The following is a 19,093-nucleotide window of genomic DNA, read 5'->3' as shown; positions in this document are numbered from 1 at the left end:
GATATTAATGCAATACTGATTTCAACTGCTACATATGTTAGAATATAGTACAAGATGGTGAACATCCCTTGTACGTTTCACAATTATTCTTGTGCTGTTTGTTTGTCAAGTAGTGAATTGATGCCCTTATTGTATTTTGGTAAAGGAGACAAACTCAAGATTCATGTTTCTAATTTAGGTTGTTACTTGACTAATGTTCAGAAAATGAAGGATTGATAAGTGAATGGATGTGTGATTAATTACAATGGGAGTGTATTGTTATTAACCAGACATTAATTCATTCATTTATTAAATTGGTACATTTAGATTGTATGAAAAACACCTGGGTTTGAAAACACCTGCAGCAAATTGACTTTTTATTTTTTTAACTTCAAATGTTAAAGCACAGTTGGCAAACTAAACACTGAGTAAACTAACTTAACACTGACTTAATAACAATGTATTCACTTTTTCTATCCATATCCTCCATGTTGACGAAAGAAAAGCAGAGATTTGATGAAGAACTGCAGAAGAACTCCAGTCAGACCAACAGACAACAGGCCCCTGTCGCCTCCTCTCAGAGTGCGAGTGAACCACAGACGATAGTAAACACGTTGCAGATGATTAACTTGTGTGGAAACACTCACCAGCTCTTCTCCAGGAGCCATTTGTCTGGTTCGAGCTCTGCAGCGGCATCAGTCCGTCACCACCAGGTCCGTGGGCTCCACTCGAGCAGGACAACAGCGCCATCTACATTCCTACCGCTTGAACTCTTTACTTCGACTTTTTAACGACCACCAGCGTTTTTATTTCATCTTAAATATTAAATCTTAGATCTAAAAACACAATTAGCGGATAATTTCCACTCTGACTCTGGTTTTTAATAAATTTGACCCGTTCCCTCCCGCACTAACGGACGTCGTCTCCTTCTCACATCCTGGTGTCGCATCGTTTACTGTCCCCCTCAAAATGGCGAACGTCGCCGCTGCAGCTGCCGCCGCCGCAGCCGCCGCTGTCGCCGCCAACAGAGACCCAGCCGTCGACCGGTCGTTACGGTCCGTGTTTGGTGAGTTCGCCCCCGGTGCTCTCTCCGGTTCCTCCCGTTTGCTCCGTTAAACACTCAACAAGTCGATAAAGTGGCGGCTGATGAATGGACGCTTGCTAACGAAGCTAGTGTTGCCGTTAGCCGAACGCAACGAGGAGGCAAAACTTTACACTGCCCTGGATATTAAAGATGGAAAGTTGTATTTTATTTATTGTTGCCTCTTTGTGAATTTAACTTATACTTCTATATGTATTTTTTAGTGGGGAACATCCCGTATGAAGCCACAGAGGAGCAGCTCAAAGACATCTTTTCTGAAGTGGGACTCGTTGTCAGCTTCAGGTGAGTAACAGAGGGATCATCCAAACACTGAGCACTTAGACCTAAATTCATAAATAATGATAATATACAGCATTAAAGTGTCAACATCACGTGTATTCCTTAATGCCCCCCCCCCACATGTTGTGTTTTCTCCTCACATAGCACGATTCATGATGTTTTTGTACCTGTATACACTCAGTTATCAGTTTATCAGGTACACCAAGCTTTAACTATAATAACAATACATTTTATTTATACAGCACCTCTCATACATAAAGTGCTTTACAATAAAATGAAATAAGAAAGCTCAATAAGAACACGTTGGCAATAAAACAAAGACTTAGGAATAAAAATATAAAACTAGCAAAAGGTAGAAATGAAGTTAATAAAAATAAACAAAAATGGTTGTTAAAAAAATTGATACAATTCATTAAAAGCAAGATCATAGAAATAGGTCTTGAGTTGTATCTTAAAACTATCAACAGAAGTAGCTTGTCTGATGTGTGGTGGTTAGCCTGGATTCACTGTTTCTATTGGTGTGCACAGTATAATAGGAACACCATGCAACAGCACCACTGACTGAACATCCCGCTAAAGTATCACACATTTGACTTAATACCTCTTTATGGCATATTTACATAATAGAACATTCATGAAGGTTGGTCTACTTACAGGACTGTTTTATTATAACACATTAGTTTGAGTTACCTATCTATGGTATGTGTTACATGCTATATTCAATGTAATCTATACCATTCAGATGTGAGAAACTTTCAGTCCACTCCCTGTAATGAAAATTTCAGTGTGCGACATCCTCTTCTTTTCCTTTTCGCTGTCTGATGTGCCCTATAACCAGAGTCCAACTATGAACCACTATTCTCTTTTTAATGTCAGACCTTTCTTGGTCAAATCACCAGTTCAAGCTCCTATGATTTTGTATTTTAAAGTTGAAGAAGAACCTCCCCAGCTCATGTTGGTAAACTTTCAGCAAGTAGCGATTGTCCTCATTATCATCGTCACTCTGGTTTTCAGGTTGGTATATGACAGGGAGACAGGCAAGCCGAAGGGATATGGCTTCTGTGAATATCAGGACCAGGAGACGGCTCTCAGTGCCATGCGGAACCTGAACGGGAGAGAGTTCAGCGGCCGGGCTCTCCGTGTTGACAATGCAGCCAGTGAGAAAAACAAGGAAGAGCTCAAAAGTACGTGTTCTTTTTATTTCATTTTGACACGATTTGAATTAGAGGTGCTGATTTTCTTTCAAATACAAGATTTCTGTAAAAATCTACACTGCTCTGACAGTTTTGTCATGCTCAGGTTTGGGAACAGGAACCCCTATTATTGAGTCTCCTTATGGAGACAATGTGCAGCCAGAGGAGGCCCCGGAGTCCATCAGCAGAGCCGTGGCCAGTCTGCCTCCAGAGCAGATGTTTGAACTCATGAAACAGATGAAGGTTGGTTGCTTTACTGGCTTTCTCTTGCATATTGTTAGGATAATACTGGTCTCACACTAATAGAGACATTTTCCTTTACATTCATTTTCTTTTATAAAAATTAAATTGATTAATTTAGCAATTTCCAAGGTCTAAATAATATGGTAAGAGGTTGACTTACCAGTTCAGTTATGATGCCAAGTGCAAAGTTTTATCACCCAACCTCTGGAACTGGCACATCTGTGGCATTAATATATTATATTGTCACTTTTATGCAAAATGTTTGTGTGTATTATTCAAAACAACAGATTTAATGAGGACTCACAGTGAAGTTATTGTAATGTTCCTTTTCACAAATGCACATTCTCAGGCTGCATGTTTCCTGCTGCTTGCTCTCTTTATTCTTCAAGGAAAGATGGGCACAAGCATTTCTCTCAGTTTGAATCACCTGCAGGATGACAACATTATGGAAATGCTCTTCCTTTGCTGTCATTAACAGAGGCTGTGCTGTACAGCCTGTCTCACTCAGCTCTGCCAGAGAAGCCTTATCTTTGCACAGCTGGCAGTCTGCTTCATTAAGCTCAAAGAAACAACACACTGCAGACATTTTTCTCCTGACTGGAAAAGTGTTTGGTGCACCGAAGCCTGTGTCAGTCGGACAGCTCCGTATGCTGATCAGAGTGCGGGTGTTTGAGCTCCTGATCCTGATGCGACCGATATTGTGGCCTTTGTCTAATGTTCTGTGCTGTTGCAGCACATGTCCACAAACAACTTAAGTTTAAAGAGATTGTTTTCAACCTGTTAAGAAGTAAAAGCTCACGAGGCAATGATGTTTTTGTTTTTCTGCCCAGTTGTGATTTTTTTCATGTAGATTATTACATAATTTTACCAGATTCTGTTTGGTGAAAATGTGGTTTGTCTCTCTCCAGCTGTGTGTGCAGAACAGTCCCCAGGAGGCGCGGAACATGCTGCTGCAGAACCCTCAGCTGTCTTACGCTCTGCTGCAGGCCCAGGTGGTCATGCGGATCGTTGACCCTGAGATAGCCTTGGTGAGAGAAGCCAGATTGAGAATGAAGAGATTAGTTAAATCCTACTTTTATTCAACTGCGACCTTGTCATTCGACAGTAGCGATAAATGTTAGTTACATTTTTAAGGGATTCTTTTCCATTTGCTCCATATACAGAAAATGCTCCACCGTCAAACCTCAGTCCAGCCTCTGGCTCCCAGCGGACAGAGTGGAGGAGCGCCGCCGGTCAATCCACCTCCTGTACAGCCCAGCAACCCAGTGTCTCAGCCCCAGCCTGTGGTGAGTAGTCACTTTCATGCAATTTCACACGTTCACAAAACTTCCCTGAACTTGGCCCGAAAAAATTACACATCACAGTTCTGTTCTGGGTAATAAATAGTACTTGATCATTTTGGTCACAAACTGTAAATGGTGTTGGAGAGTGATGCTACTGTTTGTAGTGTTTGTGTGATAAATTACTAAATATGTGGATGAAATAAAGTTGATCAAAGGTGAACTTTGCCTTGTAATTTTTTTTGTGTCGTGCCAAATCACAACATTACGGATTGTTTCTGAAAAAATGTCTCTGATGGAGAAGACTTATGTTAATTTGTTGGTGTGTTCTATGATATTTCTATTCTTTTTTTCTTTTCTTAAATTTTTGGAATATGATCAGCCTGGAATGCATGTCAATGGAGCCCCTCAGATGATGCAACCCCCCAACATGGGTGTTGTCCCAGGACCAAGTCCTGGACCGGGTCCGGGACCCGGAACAGGACCAGTCGGACCTCCAGGTAAACATCAAGCTGCATCAGCAACTCAACTGGTGGTTTACGCATCATCCTTATGTTCCAGATATCAATCACTGAGCTCATTGATGATTAGTGTGTGCAGTGTGACTGTTTCATTGCATCTGTCTCACTTGACCACAAACTGATCATTGGTCCGTTTTAATTTCCCCTTTATGGATTTAGTTTCACTGATAAGAAGCAAAAAGTTTATAAGAATTAAAGGCTAAAGAATGATGTGTTTTTCTTACTAATAAAAAAAAGGCAAAGCTGTATATTTTTGGTCAAATTAAACTTCAGACTTGTTGAAGATCAAACATTTGATACCCAGTTAATAATGTCAAATAATATAATGAATATGAAAAACGTCAAGTTTTGTGATTTAAGCAAATCACCCTCATGGATTTAGCTGTTACTCTCAGAACTATTTTAAACAAAGGTACAGTCATGCATAGCAGTGATTACAACTTCTCTTTAGTTCATTTAGTAGTTACATTTGTAAAAGTCCATGTTTATAAAAACATTCGCAACTGAAGTTCACCCAAAAATGTAGGTAAAATACTGAAATATTTTTTTTTGCTATAGTTGATGCATAATTTTACCTCATTTTATAGTGTAATGGCTCACTGGAGTCACTAGGTGTCACCAGAGGCCTGTGATTAGTAGATGTACTGTCAACTCGACTCTTGAGGATCTAGAACAGAAACTTTCTATTATCCATAAACATTTGGTTTTATATTGTCTAATGTCGAGTTGCCCTCTTCAAGTGTGTGTGTGTGTGTGTGTGTGTGTGTGTGTGTGTGTGTGTGTGTGTGTGTGTGTGTGTGTGTGTGTGTGTGTGTGTGTGTGTGTGTGTGTGTGTGTGTGTGTGTGTGTGTGTTCCTGTACCTCTTTGTGAGGACCATTTTAAGCATAGACAGTGAGGACATTTTTCAGTCCTCACTTTTTCAATGGGCTGTCTGAGGGTTAAGAATGGGGTTTAGGTTAGTGTTTGGATGGTTAAGGTTAGGGGCTGGGAATATAGTATGTCAATGAGTGTCCTCACTAAGATAGAAGTACAACCCTGTGTGTGTGTGCATGTGTGTTAAATGAGCATGCTTCAAACTTGTCAGTGTTGCTTTGCTTTCTTGAGTTTTGTGTCTCCTGTTCTTTTCACTTTAATGCTGGCTCAGGAAACCTTCAGCATTCTCCCACAGGATCGTCTGGCCAGGCGGCTATCGAGCGTCCTCCAGGTATCACTATCCTCCCTCAGTTCAGTCAGGTCGTGTGGAGCGGCCACTGTCCGAACATACAACAGATCTGAAATCAGGCCTTACAGTTTTTTAGAATGCATGTCCACTTTATCTCATATGAACCCTTGAGACATTTAAGCCGTTATCGAGCCTCTTTATACAAAGGTAATGAAGAGTATTAGCGTAGCTGCAGCAGAATGTGTCGTGGTGGCATGCGATGCAAACACATACAAGTTTGGGCCGGGAGAGTTTTGGCATGATTAGTTTGTGTTAATGTTGAAGCCAAACTCCTTTATTTGAAATGGGTGTTACTTACATGCAGGTCGGACTGCATTGTACGGCCTGATAGACGTAAGTTAAAGAGAGCACTTCACTTCAGTCCACGTTTGCACCTTAGGATTCTATGAAGGAGGCTGAAAATTCCCCAGGGGGCCTCATCAGCTCAGCAGGTTGTCCTCTCGGGCTGGGAGTTGATTGTCCTGTGTTCCACTGCAGTGCTTGTGCAGGGGTGACTCCTGTTTTCCCCTGAGGCACAAAATGCAGGAGCATGTGGGGATTTGTATTCCCCTCCGTCTGTAATCATTGTATTTCCGCCACGTTTGGGCATTTTTTTTTTTCATGAAAGTTGGATTTTGCTGCAGTGATGAATCATATCCTGAAGAGTTTTAACTGTGGGAAAACTAAGAGTCAGTTTCTGCATCTTTAAAAAAATCAAACTTCATGGTTCATTTTCCCGTGATCTTGTTTTTGATCATCAGTTGTCCAAAATACAATGTCCACTTTTATGCCATTCATTTCACATTAGAGTTTCACTGACAACATGAATAACAGCGATAGCAACAAGAATGTTAGTCCTGTTGTTGTAGGTGCAACAGATCTGTCTCTTTCTAACTAGTTGGACTAAAGTAAAATTTGAACACCCAGCCATGTGTTTTAGATTAATATTCATGTCAGATTCACTTTTTACAGCATGAGATATGTGATATGAACCTTTTCTCCCTTTTTAATTTTACGGTAGACCCAATTTTCTTCTTTCTTCTGCCCTTTTGCTCCTCCTCATGTCTCCTGTTGTGTTGTCGGGCTGTGGCAGTTTGCTGTGTTTACTATTCCCTATTTATCGCAAGCTTTATAAACCTGTAAATCTCCATCCTTGACAAACACTCACCTCTTTATATTTGTGCGTGGTTTCACTTGTTTGGAATTTCAGCCCATTTAATGGGTTAGTCATTAATCATTTCCTGGTCAGTGACTAGAGACGTGCCTTTAATGTTGTGTATTCATGTTGAATATGTGTTTTTTCTGCTCTCAGGACCAGGTGGAATCCCTCCCAGGGGCCTGCTGGGTGATGGTCCTAATGACCCCAGAGGGGGAACTCTGCTGTCTGTCACTGGAGAGGTCATTGAACCAAAGTAAGAAGTTAACATCACATTTCATTAATAATTCAACTGGTTGTGTTGATTTTTGGAGGAGTGACAATTTAAGCTATTGACGTTCTAATTCTAAAGAAGTCTGTCCTGTTTGATTTGTCGTAACAGTAAGTGTGGATAGATTTGAATGAAGAGTTGTGAGGTTTGAACTGATCCAGTGTTATTACCTAATTGCAGATATACTGTATCAGGATAGATGTTAACTGCAAGATTTCCTTGATCAAAAATGTTTATTTAATCAGTTGGATGGGACATAAAAATGTATATCTGATGTATTATCATCAGATTTGTTGTCTTGTAGCTGCTTGTAGTCTTGAATATTAGTGCCTCAGACTACAGACAATGCCAGTGGCGGCTGCAGCTTCATTTCCGTCCCCGCTGCATGTCGTCCTCACTGTCTCCCTCTTTCATGATTTGGATCTGTCCCATCAATAAATGCCACAGTGCCTGAAAAACGTCTTGAGTATTAAATTCAGTGTTGGCCTCAGAAACCCTGTATCAGTTGCAGTGTATGTTTTGGCAGCAGCAGAAGGAAATGTTCCATGCTCAGTAACTTAATTCAGCTCTCAGTGACTTGCCAGTTTTGTTTTTCACAAACATGATTGTCGTTATTTTTTTGTGCGACCATTTAGCCGAGGCTACATGGCTGCTCCACCACAACACCAAGCCCCACCTGTACACATGTCCCCGATGGCAAGTGGACCCCCTCCAGATATGAGAGGACCTCCGATGGACATGAGGGGCCCACCTATGGGTGAACCCCGGAACATGATTGGTGACCCTAGAGGGCCCCCGATGATGGAGCCACGGGGACCGCCGATGGAAACCAGAGGTAACCGCTCCAAACCCCAACTTATTGGAGTTTAAATTATTTTCTGATAGGTTTGTTATCAGTGCAGTCTCGGTCCCAATTTTCTATTCCTGCTACTATGGTTACGCTTCAACAAAGACTAGTCTATTTCTTTGAATTCACTTCTTCCTCATTTATCTTTATTGTCATCTATGTCAACATGTTTCTAGAAGCAAATCACCTAATCAGTACTTCATGTACACACCAGTGATTCACTCCGTATTCAGCCAGGTGGGGTTTTGTTTCATTCTGCAGGTCGCGACCCGAGGGCGATGGATGCTCGTGGGCCAGTTGCTGCGCAGAGGGTTCCCATGGCAGGGGCAATGCAAGGCCCCCCCTCTCACAGCATGGGTCCTAACGCTCCTCCACCTGCAAGATCGGTAACAGCAACACCCAGTGTCCCAGTCTGCCATGGCTGTTTGATTGATTTATTTATGTTGGGCGCTAATGTGATTTAAAAGTTTTGCTGTGGCTAAAACCTGAAGAGGATTCTCAGCCATCCAGGTCTTGATCATTCAAAAATAATTTAAGGCGACTGGATCAGCACTGAAGTCCAGTCGCCCCTGACTCTTGGACAAAATGTAGGAATAGTGGCCAGAACTAAAGTATATTGATATTGTCCCCCTCTAAGCCACAGTAACTTCACATTAAATTAAAAACATTGTGAAAATCATAGGGGGCTTGAGGGAAGAAAGATGTTTTGAGGTAATTTTCACCTTCCCGATGAAGAGTGTAGACTAACTGTGTGTGTTCTGCAGGGTTCTGGTATTTCTGGTGCTCCTCCATCAGGCGGCGGCTTCAGTCCGGGTCAGAGTCAGGTCTCCACACAGGACCAGGAGAAGGTGGGTGTCACGTCATCTAACTCCCCTGCTTTCTGACAAACTGCACCAAGATTCATGACCTTCATCATCATATCCAAATATCTTATGTCTCAAACCAAAGAAAGGACAAACACATTGTAACACAAATATCTTTTATCAATTACCAGCAGTTAGACATCATCTGTGTCCATCAGCAGCTTGTTGAATCCCCTCAGAGCAAAATGCTGCTTCCTGTTTCCCTTCTCGTTCACTAAATGCAAGTCATCCTGAATGTGAGCCTGAAGGACAAAACAGGGCTTGCGTAATATACGCTGGAATTTTCTGGTGCTACAAAACAAAAAAAGGAATTCTGACATTTCCTGTTACCAAAGAATATAAAGACATTCATTTTCTTCTGGGTGTGTAGAAACTAGGCGTGGACCGATTTGTAAAGCAGAGACGGTGACGCTACTTCATGTTGAGATGCAAGATAGATGCGCTCTTCTTCCTTCACTAATATAACAAACCTCATTTATCATTTCAGAGTTATCATATTATTATTGTAAATAATAATATATTTTGTAAGTATTTGACCTTACGTCGTTTTTTTGTCTGTTTAAAAAAAGAACAAACCCCCCAAAAACAACTGAGGTACTAACTGAACTAAAAACGAAAATCAAAACCCAGCAGTGGATTTTGACAATTGTCACACCGCTGGTTGAATTGTTCGTACAACTTTTACCTCCTAAAAGTATCCCTTCTTTTCTAGGCCGCCCTGATCATGCAGGTACTGCAGCTGACCCCCGAACAGATCGCCATGTTGCCCCCGGAGCAGCGGCAGAGCATTCTCATCCTCAAAGAGCAGATTCAGAAGACTGCGGGGGGTGCACCGTGAAGACCCGACGTACAAAGACCCTCGTCAGGTGGAGTTTTCCTCTTTTTTTTTTACCCATCGCATCACTCAAATGTTGAGATTTTGTAAACGTTCTTGAATCCTCACTGAGTAACTTATGATTTCTGTTTTCCTTTCTTTTTTAATAATCTCAGGGCTCCACACTGACCCGGTCCCCTGCAGCTTCAACACGTGTGAAGACGCCTCTTCTTACAGTCTGGAACGTTGTATAGTTTTTTTTTTTTTTATCATATGGTCTGTTTTCTGTATGAAAGAGTCAAGTTGGAGCTTTTGGATTCAAAAATAAGCAAAACTTGTGAGAGGATGATGTTGAAAAGTAAGTTTCATTCGTTTCCCCCCAAAGCTGTTTTCATATTATTGTTCTGGAAACTTTCTGAATATTGTTTTGTCAATAAAACAAACAAAATAATAGGACCTCTTGATTTTATTTATTCAACATGAGTCAACAATGTGTACAAGAAAGGCAATAAATGAAAATCACGTCAGTATTTACAACTTACCCCACAACTTCTTTCTGGTTCACATGTCATGTTCTGTTAATAAGGAAACAGCAGCCAGTGTGACCGGTTATAATAAACCATTGTTATCTAAACCAGAAAGCATGAGCCACTTGGGGTTAATGATAAAGTGAGATTACAGGTGTAATTAACGGCACAGAGTCTGAAGTCAGGATTCATAGTTTCATCATTTCCTGAGCACTGCAGAAATGAGAACACGCCGCGCCTCAACATCATCATTGTGCTAAAACACACACGGTGTCTATCGTGTTTCAGGCATCTCCGTCACCAGTACTCGTCTTCATTTAATCCACAGCAAACAAAATGCTTCTCTCCTGGCGTCTCTCTGCTCAGAAGTTCTCCTTGTTGAAGTAAAACTTGGTCTTCCGAGGATCCACATCTGAGTATTTGGCACATTTCTTCTCCAGGACGTTAGCCAGAGCCGCAGGGCCACAGAGGAAAGTCCCCACCACGGACCTGAGGACGTCGGCCAAACAGAGGGAGAGTTCAATCTCAGAGGCCAAACTTTTAATGGGAAAAGTTCATCAATAGCAGCGATGGAAACGAACAAGTTCCTTTTATTTAAAGTTTTAAGTACAATTCTAAGGTTTGATTTTATCCAACCTTATTCTTATATCCAAGATTATATTTGTGGCCTTCCACCTTTGTGTTTACGAAAAAGCTGTTGTGACCCCTCGTCATGTTTCTTCATAAGTCCGAACATTTTCTTTAAGTTTTAGCAAATGTAAAATGTCGAAGTGAGCCCACCCCTCGTTTTTTCCCGTTGTAGTGAACGTGTCTGACTCAGACAATCTCCTGCTGCCTTCTTCACATGTGAAAGACAAACTGTGGAAAATGTCAAGTTTTCCAGACATTTCCCAGAGTTCATGTTAGGAAACAACTTCATAGACAATTAGATGGCGTCAGTGCACAGAATAAAAGCGAGACTGTCTACTTTTATATCCTTTAAAGACATCATGTGGCTAACCTGAGATGAAGGTTAGCCAAGGGTCTCACCTCGATACAGGGCAGGAAGGATCCAACATCTAACACTTATACAATTATATAACAATTAAAAAACAGATATAAATGTGTCTGCGATGAGGTTTTTCTCTTACGTGGGGTTCTCTTTGCGGACTTGTTCGAACTCCTTGTCCCAGAGGGGTCTGCCGTACTGAGTTTTCTGTTTGAGCCCGGTCACCGCATCTGTTTCATCGTCAAAACGAACCTTTACATGATCGGCCTGCAATGATGAGGAGAGAAGAATAAGAGTTCAATCTGAATTTAACTGACATTACTTATCTGGACTTTTCTCTTTAACTGGAGTGGGGGTGAATCCACTGACCCTGACATGCACCTGTTTCGTCAGTATTTTTGAAATAATCTTGTCACTTGTGAACGCAATATATTAAGAACGCCAAAAGGGGATTTCTTCAAAATGTATACAAATGTTCACTTGGACCCAAGGATGAAGTCATTAGATTTTAGAGGTCAAAAGTCAAAGATCAAGGTCAATGTGACCTCAGAAATCCCACATTTTGCCTTGGGAACGCGGCATCTCCAGAACACCTTAAAGGAATCCTTGTACATTTGCTACAAACATTCACTTGGACTCCGAGATGAACTGATTTGATTTTGGTGATCAAAGGTCACCGATGAGGAGGCGGATGCATACAACCACAGTGCAGAGTTTCGAGTTTTAAATACGCAATGTGCTTGAATAAGGAATAATTTTCTAAACATATTCGATAATGTGTGTCTTAGATCAAAGCTGTAGAGCAAACATTGACCATTGCACCTTACAGAATCAGGAATTGTGCCGGGATGTTGGACATTTAATTTATGGCCCCTGGTTTAGAAATATCCTACATCTGCCACTGGACTTGAGTAACGTGACGCGTGGCTCGTGAACTCACGGTGCTCTGGTCCCATCCGGTCAGAAAGAGCTTGTAGGTGAGGAATTGCCCCATCCCTCTCTCCTCCATCTCTCTCTCCAGCACCTGCAGCAGGTCGGCGAACCACTCGAAGGCGTGGGTTTCTCGGCACAGCCAGTAGAAGTAGATCTGGAAACAGAAAGCAGGAGGGTTGAACAATGAGCCTCTTAGTTGAAAAAAAAGGTTAATGATGCTGCTGGTGACTCATCGTCCGACATGGGCGTATGTTGACAGACACACTTTGTACTAGAGAAAATAACAGGTGATTGTTAGTCAGTCTCAGCCGTGTGTTGTTGGGAAATCGATGCACAGGTGTAAATGTCAGTATCAGCTGACGCGATGAGGGAGTCTTTACCTTCCGGGTGCGCAGTTTAGGGTTGGAGTCCTTGAACTTGTACCAGATGGACTTGAGGATGGAGGCGAAGGGGGTGACTCCGATGCCCGCGCCGACCAGCATGCTGACCTCATAGTCAAAGACGTCCTCGCTGGCTGTGCCAAAGGGACCGTCCACCCCCATTCTGAGGACAGACGATGAATGACATGATGAGATAACAGGGGGAAGAACCAGAGACTAAAACATGAACGAGGAACTTGCAGGAAGGAAATACAGTGAAGTGAAAAACGAGGCAGAAACTAGATGGTCAATCATTTTGATTTAAGATATATATATATATATATATATATATATATAAAATGCATATAATGAACCACAATAGTAAATCCAGAAAACATTGATTAAAAAAGTCTTTTGCAATTTTGGTGAAGATCCAGACAAAGGGGCAGATAGGTGTTTCTTTCTTTAACATTCACAGATTGTCAAGGGAATAATTCCTGGATCTTGATGAAACAAATCCTATCTGTCTGTATAATCAGCAGCTACATGAAAACATTTCTATATTAATTGTGTATTTTTATCGGGACCGATCTGCAGAAATTCACTTTACTGCCACAAACAAACATTTATAGTCGGAGCTGGTTCACAGAGCTCATCCCTACACTGGCTTTTATTAAACACAAGCTGTGATACAATCATCTCACCTCAAGGATCATTAAGTAGCTGCAGCTCGGGAGCTTTCGACCGTATCGTATATATACATCCCTTCTTAACACAGATAACAAGTCTTTAAGTTCCCCGGAATACAAAAATAAAATTCCATAACAATTTGGACAAAGTGTGATGCGATCTAAAGCCGCACAGAGGTGGCTTCTTCTCAGCTGACATTTGCAGCGGTGGTTTGAAATGAAGAGACATTTTCGCTGAAGGTGTAAATATCATTTTAACATTAATAACATTAATGACATTTCTGTGGATCATTATGCAAACTAATGAATCAAAGTGATTTAAATTAAATCTGTGCAGGAGCCTGAAATAAATCAAGAGATGTAGATTGAAAAGTTTAAAGCGCAACCAGAGAGTTTTATCTTTTCCTAAATGTTTGTTTTAGTAGTTTTTAAAAAGGGGCATTGTGTTAAAAAAACAAAAAAAACACAGAGTTGGTGGAGTCCTGAGTGTAATGTTGTTCATTTACTAAATTTTTAATGGGATTATCAACACTGGAACGCTGTAGGAATGTCCTGTTCAGTTAATAATGCATCAAAATAGAGATAAATCCACTGAATTAAAAAATGCATGGGTTTTCTTTTCACATTTGTTTGTGTCCTGTGTAAGTATAACAAGGCTTCAAAAATGATCTCCTGTATTCAAAAAAAAAGTTTCAAACTTTAGCTTTGTTGGTTTTTATTTGTTTAATTGTAATGTATTAATGTGGCTTCCTCCTCGTGGAACCCTGCAGGATAATCGTCGGAGCTTCTGCGGAATTATCGGATTTATGACGATCTCAGATGAACCGAATAGATTATTTTTGTGAATATGTAAATCGTTCTCTCTGAATATTGGTTTCCAACCTCAGCGGCTGCATAGTAAAGAGATGTTTCTTCTCGTTTGTACTCACTTTGGCCCCTGAGCTCCCTCTGGCAGCTGCTGCACGATGTTGATGAGCTTGTCGGTCCAGTCTCCGGCCGAGCGGATGTGGACGCTGAAGAAGTCCTCCTCGGGGGCAGAGGTCATGGTGAACGGGTGCCACTCCAGCTGAGAAATGGCTGGGCAGTTGAGGAAGACGTACTGACCCACCTCCATCTTGAAGCCGCTCTTCTCCAGCTGCAGCTCCAGCACCTTGGACGGCCGCATCACGATCTGTGGAGTGGAGGGAGCAGATTTAGAAACTTAAAGCTGCAGAGTAACCCAGAAACCAGCAGGTGAGTCACGAATCGAACGCACCTTCCTGTATGTGACTCTCTGCATGTAGCGGATGAAACGCAGCACACGTTCACATAGATACAGGATCATCGGACCAATCACCCACTGCCAGGTCTGAAAAAACAGGCAGAAAAATGTGATTATATAACCGACTGTTCTCATGTGAGGCTTTTCTTGTGCTGGCAGCTGAACTAGCTGAGTAAGTTAAAAAACACAAACCTGAGGGGCCCCTCCTGCAAACTGAGGGACAGGACACTCAGGAATCCGTCCCCATTCGTCACTGCGGTCTTTACAGAAGGTGACGTTGTGCGGTGGACTTGTCGTCTGCTGGCTCCTCACAACGCGTCTGCGGATAAGACGAAGGAGTAAAACCAGCTCGCAAAAACAGAAAACAACTACGGCCCGTGCCCACGTCTCCCCCCCTCCCCTTACCCGGCTCCGTGGAAGACGAGACCGGCGAAGAAGATGATGAAGAGATGATGTGTGTACCAGAAGACCTCAAAGTAGTTGCGTCTGATGACCTCCATGGAGGAGGTGATGATGAGGATGAGGGCCAGCGTGATGATGACGCCCGTGAGGCCGGCGATGGTGGTGAAGACAAAGTAGGTGGGGATCTGCTGCGGATTCTGAGACATGAGAAGAAGAAGAAGATGAAAACGGAGAAGAACATGGACACGTGAACTTTTGTTTACATGATGAGGACGAAGAGAGATTTCAGGATTTTAACACCTCCACCAAGAAGGTCATGATTGTTTGTTTGTTAGCCTGATTACTGAAAGACTACTGGACAGATTACCATGAAACTTAATGGAGGATGCAGTATGGGTCAGGGAAGAACCAATCAAATTCTGGTGCGGATCCAGGAGTTTTTTATTTCTCTAACATTGCAAGATAAGCTAATTTGGTTGCATTTCATTGGGATAGTTTGATTATAATTAGAGGATGAAACTTACTTCTGTTTGGCGGATCGGGTTCAGGTAGGTGGTTTTTTCTGCGTCGTCCAGGTTGGACAGAGCAGTGCTGAGTTTGTCATAAATACCTTGTCGGCTGCTGGTGTACCACTCCACGTTCAACAAATGTGCAATCACATGAACAGCTGTCGGAGCACAGGGAGGAGACGCGTTACATGGTCAGTCATTTACACAAGATGCCATTTTAATGACAGTGGTATGAAATTGAAAAATTAAAATCCCTAGCCTTGTACTTTAAGCTTCTTCCCAGATAAAAAATTTGCAGTTGCAGAACTCAAGGTCCAGATTTCCTCTTATCTTTGGCAAGAAATAAGCTGAAACTCACTTAAATACACCCTGGGTCAATATTTATTTTGCTGCTCCCCCCGGCCCCGGTTCCCGAACACACTGGTTCCACATCATGCAGAGGTAGAATTACTGGTGTCAGACCAAACATTAAAAATTTTCCCTATCAGGATTACAAACAGATTCATGTCTAATAATCTAATAATAGTCAGAACTCAGCACTGACAGCTTAATGTGGCTCTCATCAACATGAGGGCCATCTCAAACAAAACCTTAATTTTTATCTTTTCCAATTTCCTCTTCAGATTTGATGTTTACACTATTAAACTGTCATGTATGGTGTTCCTCAGGGTACGAGTCTGGGGTCACTTTTGGTTTTGCCGTACTGTATTTCCTTCCCCTAATCCTTGCATACTTTATAGTTTTATTTTCATTGTTATGCAGGTGACTCACAGTTTTACATCTCTGTGAAGTTTATTGATGCGATCACATTTCCTGGTGTCCTGTTTGATAGCAGTTTATGTTTAGAGCAACTTGACACATGTCCAATTTTTTGTTTTTTAATCACCTCAGAAATCTATTTTAAATTCTACAGAAGCAGTTTTACCTGATTTTATCTTCTTACATCTTGACTATTACAACAGTCCAACAACCTTTTTTGTGTCGTAACCAACACACTTTGAAACAACAACAGGTTGCTCTCAACTCAGCTGCTCTGCTTCTACCTGAATTCACATCACACCTTTTTTTCGACCTCTATAAACTGGCTCAGTATTTGTTTTAGGATTTTAAGATCACATTTAAGGCCTTCGTGGCCCTTTTAACTCTGTAAGAACCTTTTTGTAGCTGAAGAGCCTCGGCCAGAGGTATGTCTCATTGAGACCAGGTTGAAAACTACAGGGGACACTTTGCACTCAGGGACCTGAAGCTGTGGAATGAGCTGCCCGAGGAAACCAAGCTGGTGTGAGTCAGTGTCATATTTTCAGTTAAGCATTTCTGAGTTTTCCAGAGCTGTTTGTCTATTTCAAATTTTCATTTGAACTGTTTTATTTGTCTTATAGTAAAGCACTTTGTAAGTGTGTTTGAAAAGTTTCATATTAATAGTTATTATTATTATTTGGCTAAATCTAACCATGACCCTTCTTGACATTTTGACCTGTGTTTCCCCTCTTAGCGTGGGTAGGAGAAGGCGGAAAGAAATGTTTTATCTGTGCCACATCTCAAACAATAAAGCCTCTGTGTTAGAGGGACTTTTGTATTTTTTTCTACTTGAACGAATTACATCTTCACTACACATCAGAATGGACTGAAAGCTCTATTTCCTCTCGACTCATCTGAGTAAATAATCTGGAAAACACCGATGAGGTAAGGGTCAAGTTTCAGTGTGGAGAGTAAGTAAAAAAACGCACCAGAGCCGAGCATGAAAAGTGAATATCAGAGCAGAAAATTACACTTTTTTATCTGTTCCTATCTCTCTCATTACTTTTTTCTTCACGATTAGACAGGAAAAACAAGAAGCATACAAATGCACTACAATAGGCTTCGGTAACAGATAAAAGTAGAGGTGAGTCCAACCATTTCTTTTGGTTTCTGTTGAAATGCACTGAAGCGAACATTGAGCCTTACATGCATCGTCTCACCTGTCATCAGTGCTATCATGTACGCCACCAGCTTGTGAAAACTCAGGTTCTTGTCCAGTTGCTTCCTCATTGTTCTGCCGCAGCACTGATGAGACAAAAGACGTGAGGAAAGTGGAAAGTCAGACATTTAGCAAGGAGCATCATAACCCACCGACACTGTGTCCAATACAAAGGTGGTTCTTATGAAACGTGAGGTGACTCAACCCGGCGGGGATTTTACAGTCGTATTCTGTTAACTGGTTATTAATTAAGCTGATGCTCATGTGCTGAAATATCACAAAATAACTCTTAAAGCCTCCAACACTGAGATTGCATGTTAATGACAGTAGAATCTAATATTGAAAAATAAAATATATAGTAACATTAAAATTAACCTTACCCTATCCAAACATTAGAATGAAATATGGTTATAAAATGTATAAATACAACAGAAAGACAGGGAATGTCAATGTGAAATCATCACAGATGTGATTCAGGCACAGCAGTCAAACTAGTTTGTGGGACGGCTCAAAGTTGTTACTCAGTTCATCAGTCCGTGGTTTGATATGTAATTTACATGATGTTACCATGAAGGAGCCGCGGAGCAGGGACAGCAGATTCCGGCACACCGGCAGCAGGATCAGCGTGCAGTTAAAGTTGAGCACGGCTGCAGGAGCTCTGGCCCAGGCCAAGGCGGACTGAAAGAAATCACACATATGATCGCACACATATGATCGATAAATCAATTAAGTTTGTGGTTTCAAACAATTTTGGTTTGTCTCTCCTGACGCAGCCAGGGGCCTTTGTCACATTTTTCAGACGTCTGATTTGTTCCACCAAAGAGAGATATACACATAATTTAATATGAATAAACCTGAAAAACTGATTCCAGAGAAAAGAGAACAGAGAAATCCAGATATAAATTATTTAAAACTGGTTTCTAACAATTGAAATATACTCATATTATACAGTACAACAGTATCTATAAATCATATATCATAACTTCTCTGCAGAACAGTAAGTTGTATTACTTTAAGGGCGTTTTGCTGATACTAGGACTTGTAATATTACTAGATTGAATTGGCACTTTTACTTCAGTAAAACTTCTGAGCCCACAATGAACAACATCTGACACAATTCGTCTGAGGATGAGCTGCAGTTTTCCCCCTGACTCACCCCTAACAGATGCCGCGTGTAGTAGAACTGATCCCGCAAATCATAGAAGAAGTAGAACCAGAGGAAGAGGAAGATGTTGATGGCCATCCAGACCACCTGCAAACACAAACCACAACACAACATCACCACAGACTCACACAAGGGGAGTGCATGCTAATCCTACATCAAGAAGATTTGGCACTGAAGCTCACAGATTATTTGGACACTTGGCATTTTTTCCGAGCTGTGCGTAAAGATCATCTGTGCGTAAAAACTGTGCGAAAAAAAGGACTGTGGGTAAATTCTCGCTCCAGCTCCTTCTCTACTGCTTCAAACATGGAGACTCCTGAAGTGTGAGTGCAGAGAACTCACCATTATGAAGGAGGTGAGACCATGGTTGATGATGCAGTTCGCCATGATGAGCACGTTGTGTTTACCAGCAGCCTTGTCGCCGCATATTCCACCTGCCTCTGCGTTTTTATTTTAACCCCTCGTGTCCGGACTCCGCCCCCGTGCACAGGTGACGCGGGACGCGGACCAACACAAACATCGAGGAGCTGAAGAGCCACATTCCTTCCTGCTG

At 41.6% G+C, this 19,093-nt stretch overlaps 2 protein-coding genes across 3 annotated transcripts; one reads left to right on the top strand and one right to left on the bottom strand.

Annotated features, from left to right (window-relative positions):
* The first annotated feature begins 889 nt into the window (after positions 1 to 889).
* Positions 890 to 10,203, top strand: cstf2 (cleavage stimulation factor, 3' pre-RNA, subunit 2). Of its 2 annotated transcripts, XM_035160668.2 has the most exons (14): positions 890 to 1,045; positions 1,285 to 1,363; positions 2,375 to 2,544; positions 2,660 to 2,796; positions 3,705 to 3,824; positions 3,960 to 4,082; positions 4,459 to 4,576; positions 5,743 to 5,802; positions 7,112 to 7,211; positions 7,862 to 8,061; positions 8,335 to 8,459; positions 8,838 to 8,921; positions 9,649 to 9,802; positions 9,927 to 10,203. In XM_035160668.2, exons 1-13 carry the CDS (start codon positions 949 to 951, stop codon positions 9,772 to 9,774), a joined length of 1,539 nt encoding a protein of 512 aa, XP_035016559.1. In that variant the 5' UTR covers positions 890 to 948; the 3' UTR covers positions 9,775 to 9,802; positions 9,927 to 10,203. The 2 variants fall into 2 exon arrangements, with proteins under 2 accessions (XP_035016559.1, XP_035016560.1); XM_035160669.2 differs by lacking the exon at positions 5,743 to 5,802 and having other exon boundaries at positions 891 to 1,045.
* nox1 (NADPH oxidase 1) lies at positions 10,199 to 18,998 on the bottom strand. The gene is made up of 13 exons (XM_035160666.2): positions 18,883 to 18,998; positions 18,532 to 18,627; positions 17,943 to 18,053; positions 17,377 to 17,461; positions 15,434 to 15,576; positions 14,913 to 15,106; positions 14,700 to 14,826; positions 14,502 to 14,594; positions 14,176 to 14,417; positions 12,579 to 12,741; positions 12,206 to 12,352; positions 11,408 to 11,532; positions 10,199 to 10,766 (listed from the first exon to the last, which is right to left on the bottom strand). The coding sequence occupies exons 1-13, from the start codon at positions 18,925 to 18,927 to the stop codon at positions 10,640 to 10,642; spliced, it is 1,698 nt and encodes a 565-aa protein (XP_035016557.1). The 5' UTR covers positions 18,928 to 18,998; the 3' UTR covers positions 10,199 to 10,639.
* Positions 18,999 to 19,093: the final 95 nt, after the last annotated feature.

The sequence above is a fragment of the Hippoglossus stenolepis genome, chromosome 7 (genome assembly GCF_022539355.2).
Source record: "Hippoglossus stenolepis isolate QCI-W04-F060 chromosome 7, HSTE1.2, whole genome shotgun sequence".
Classification (NCBI taxonomy): domain Eukaryota; kingdom Metazoa; phylum Chordata; class Actinopteri; order Pleuronectiformes; family Pleuronectidae; genus Hippoglossus; species Hippoglossus stenolepis.
This window is presented reverse-complemented; position numbering and strand designations above follow the sequence as displayed.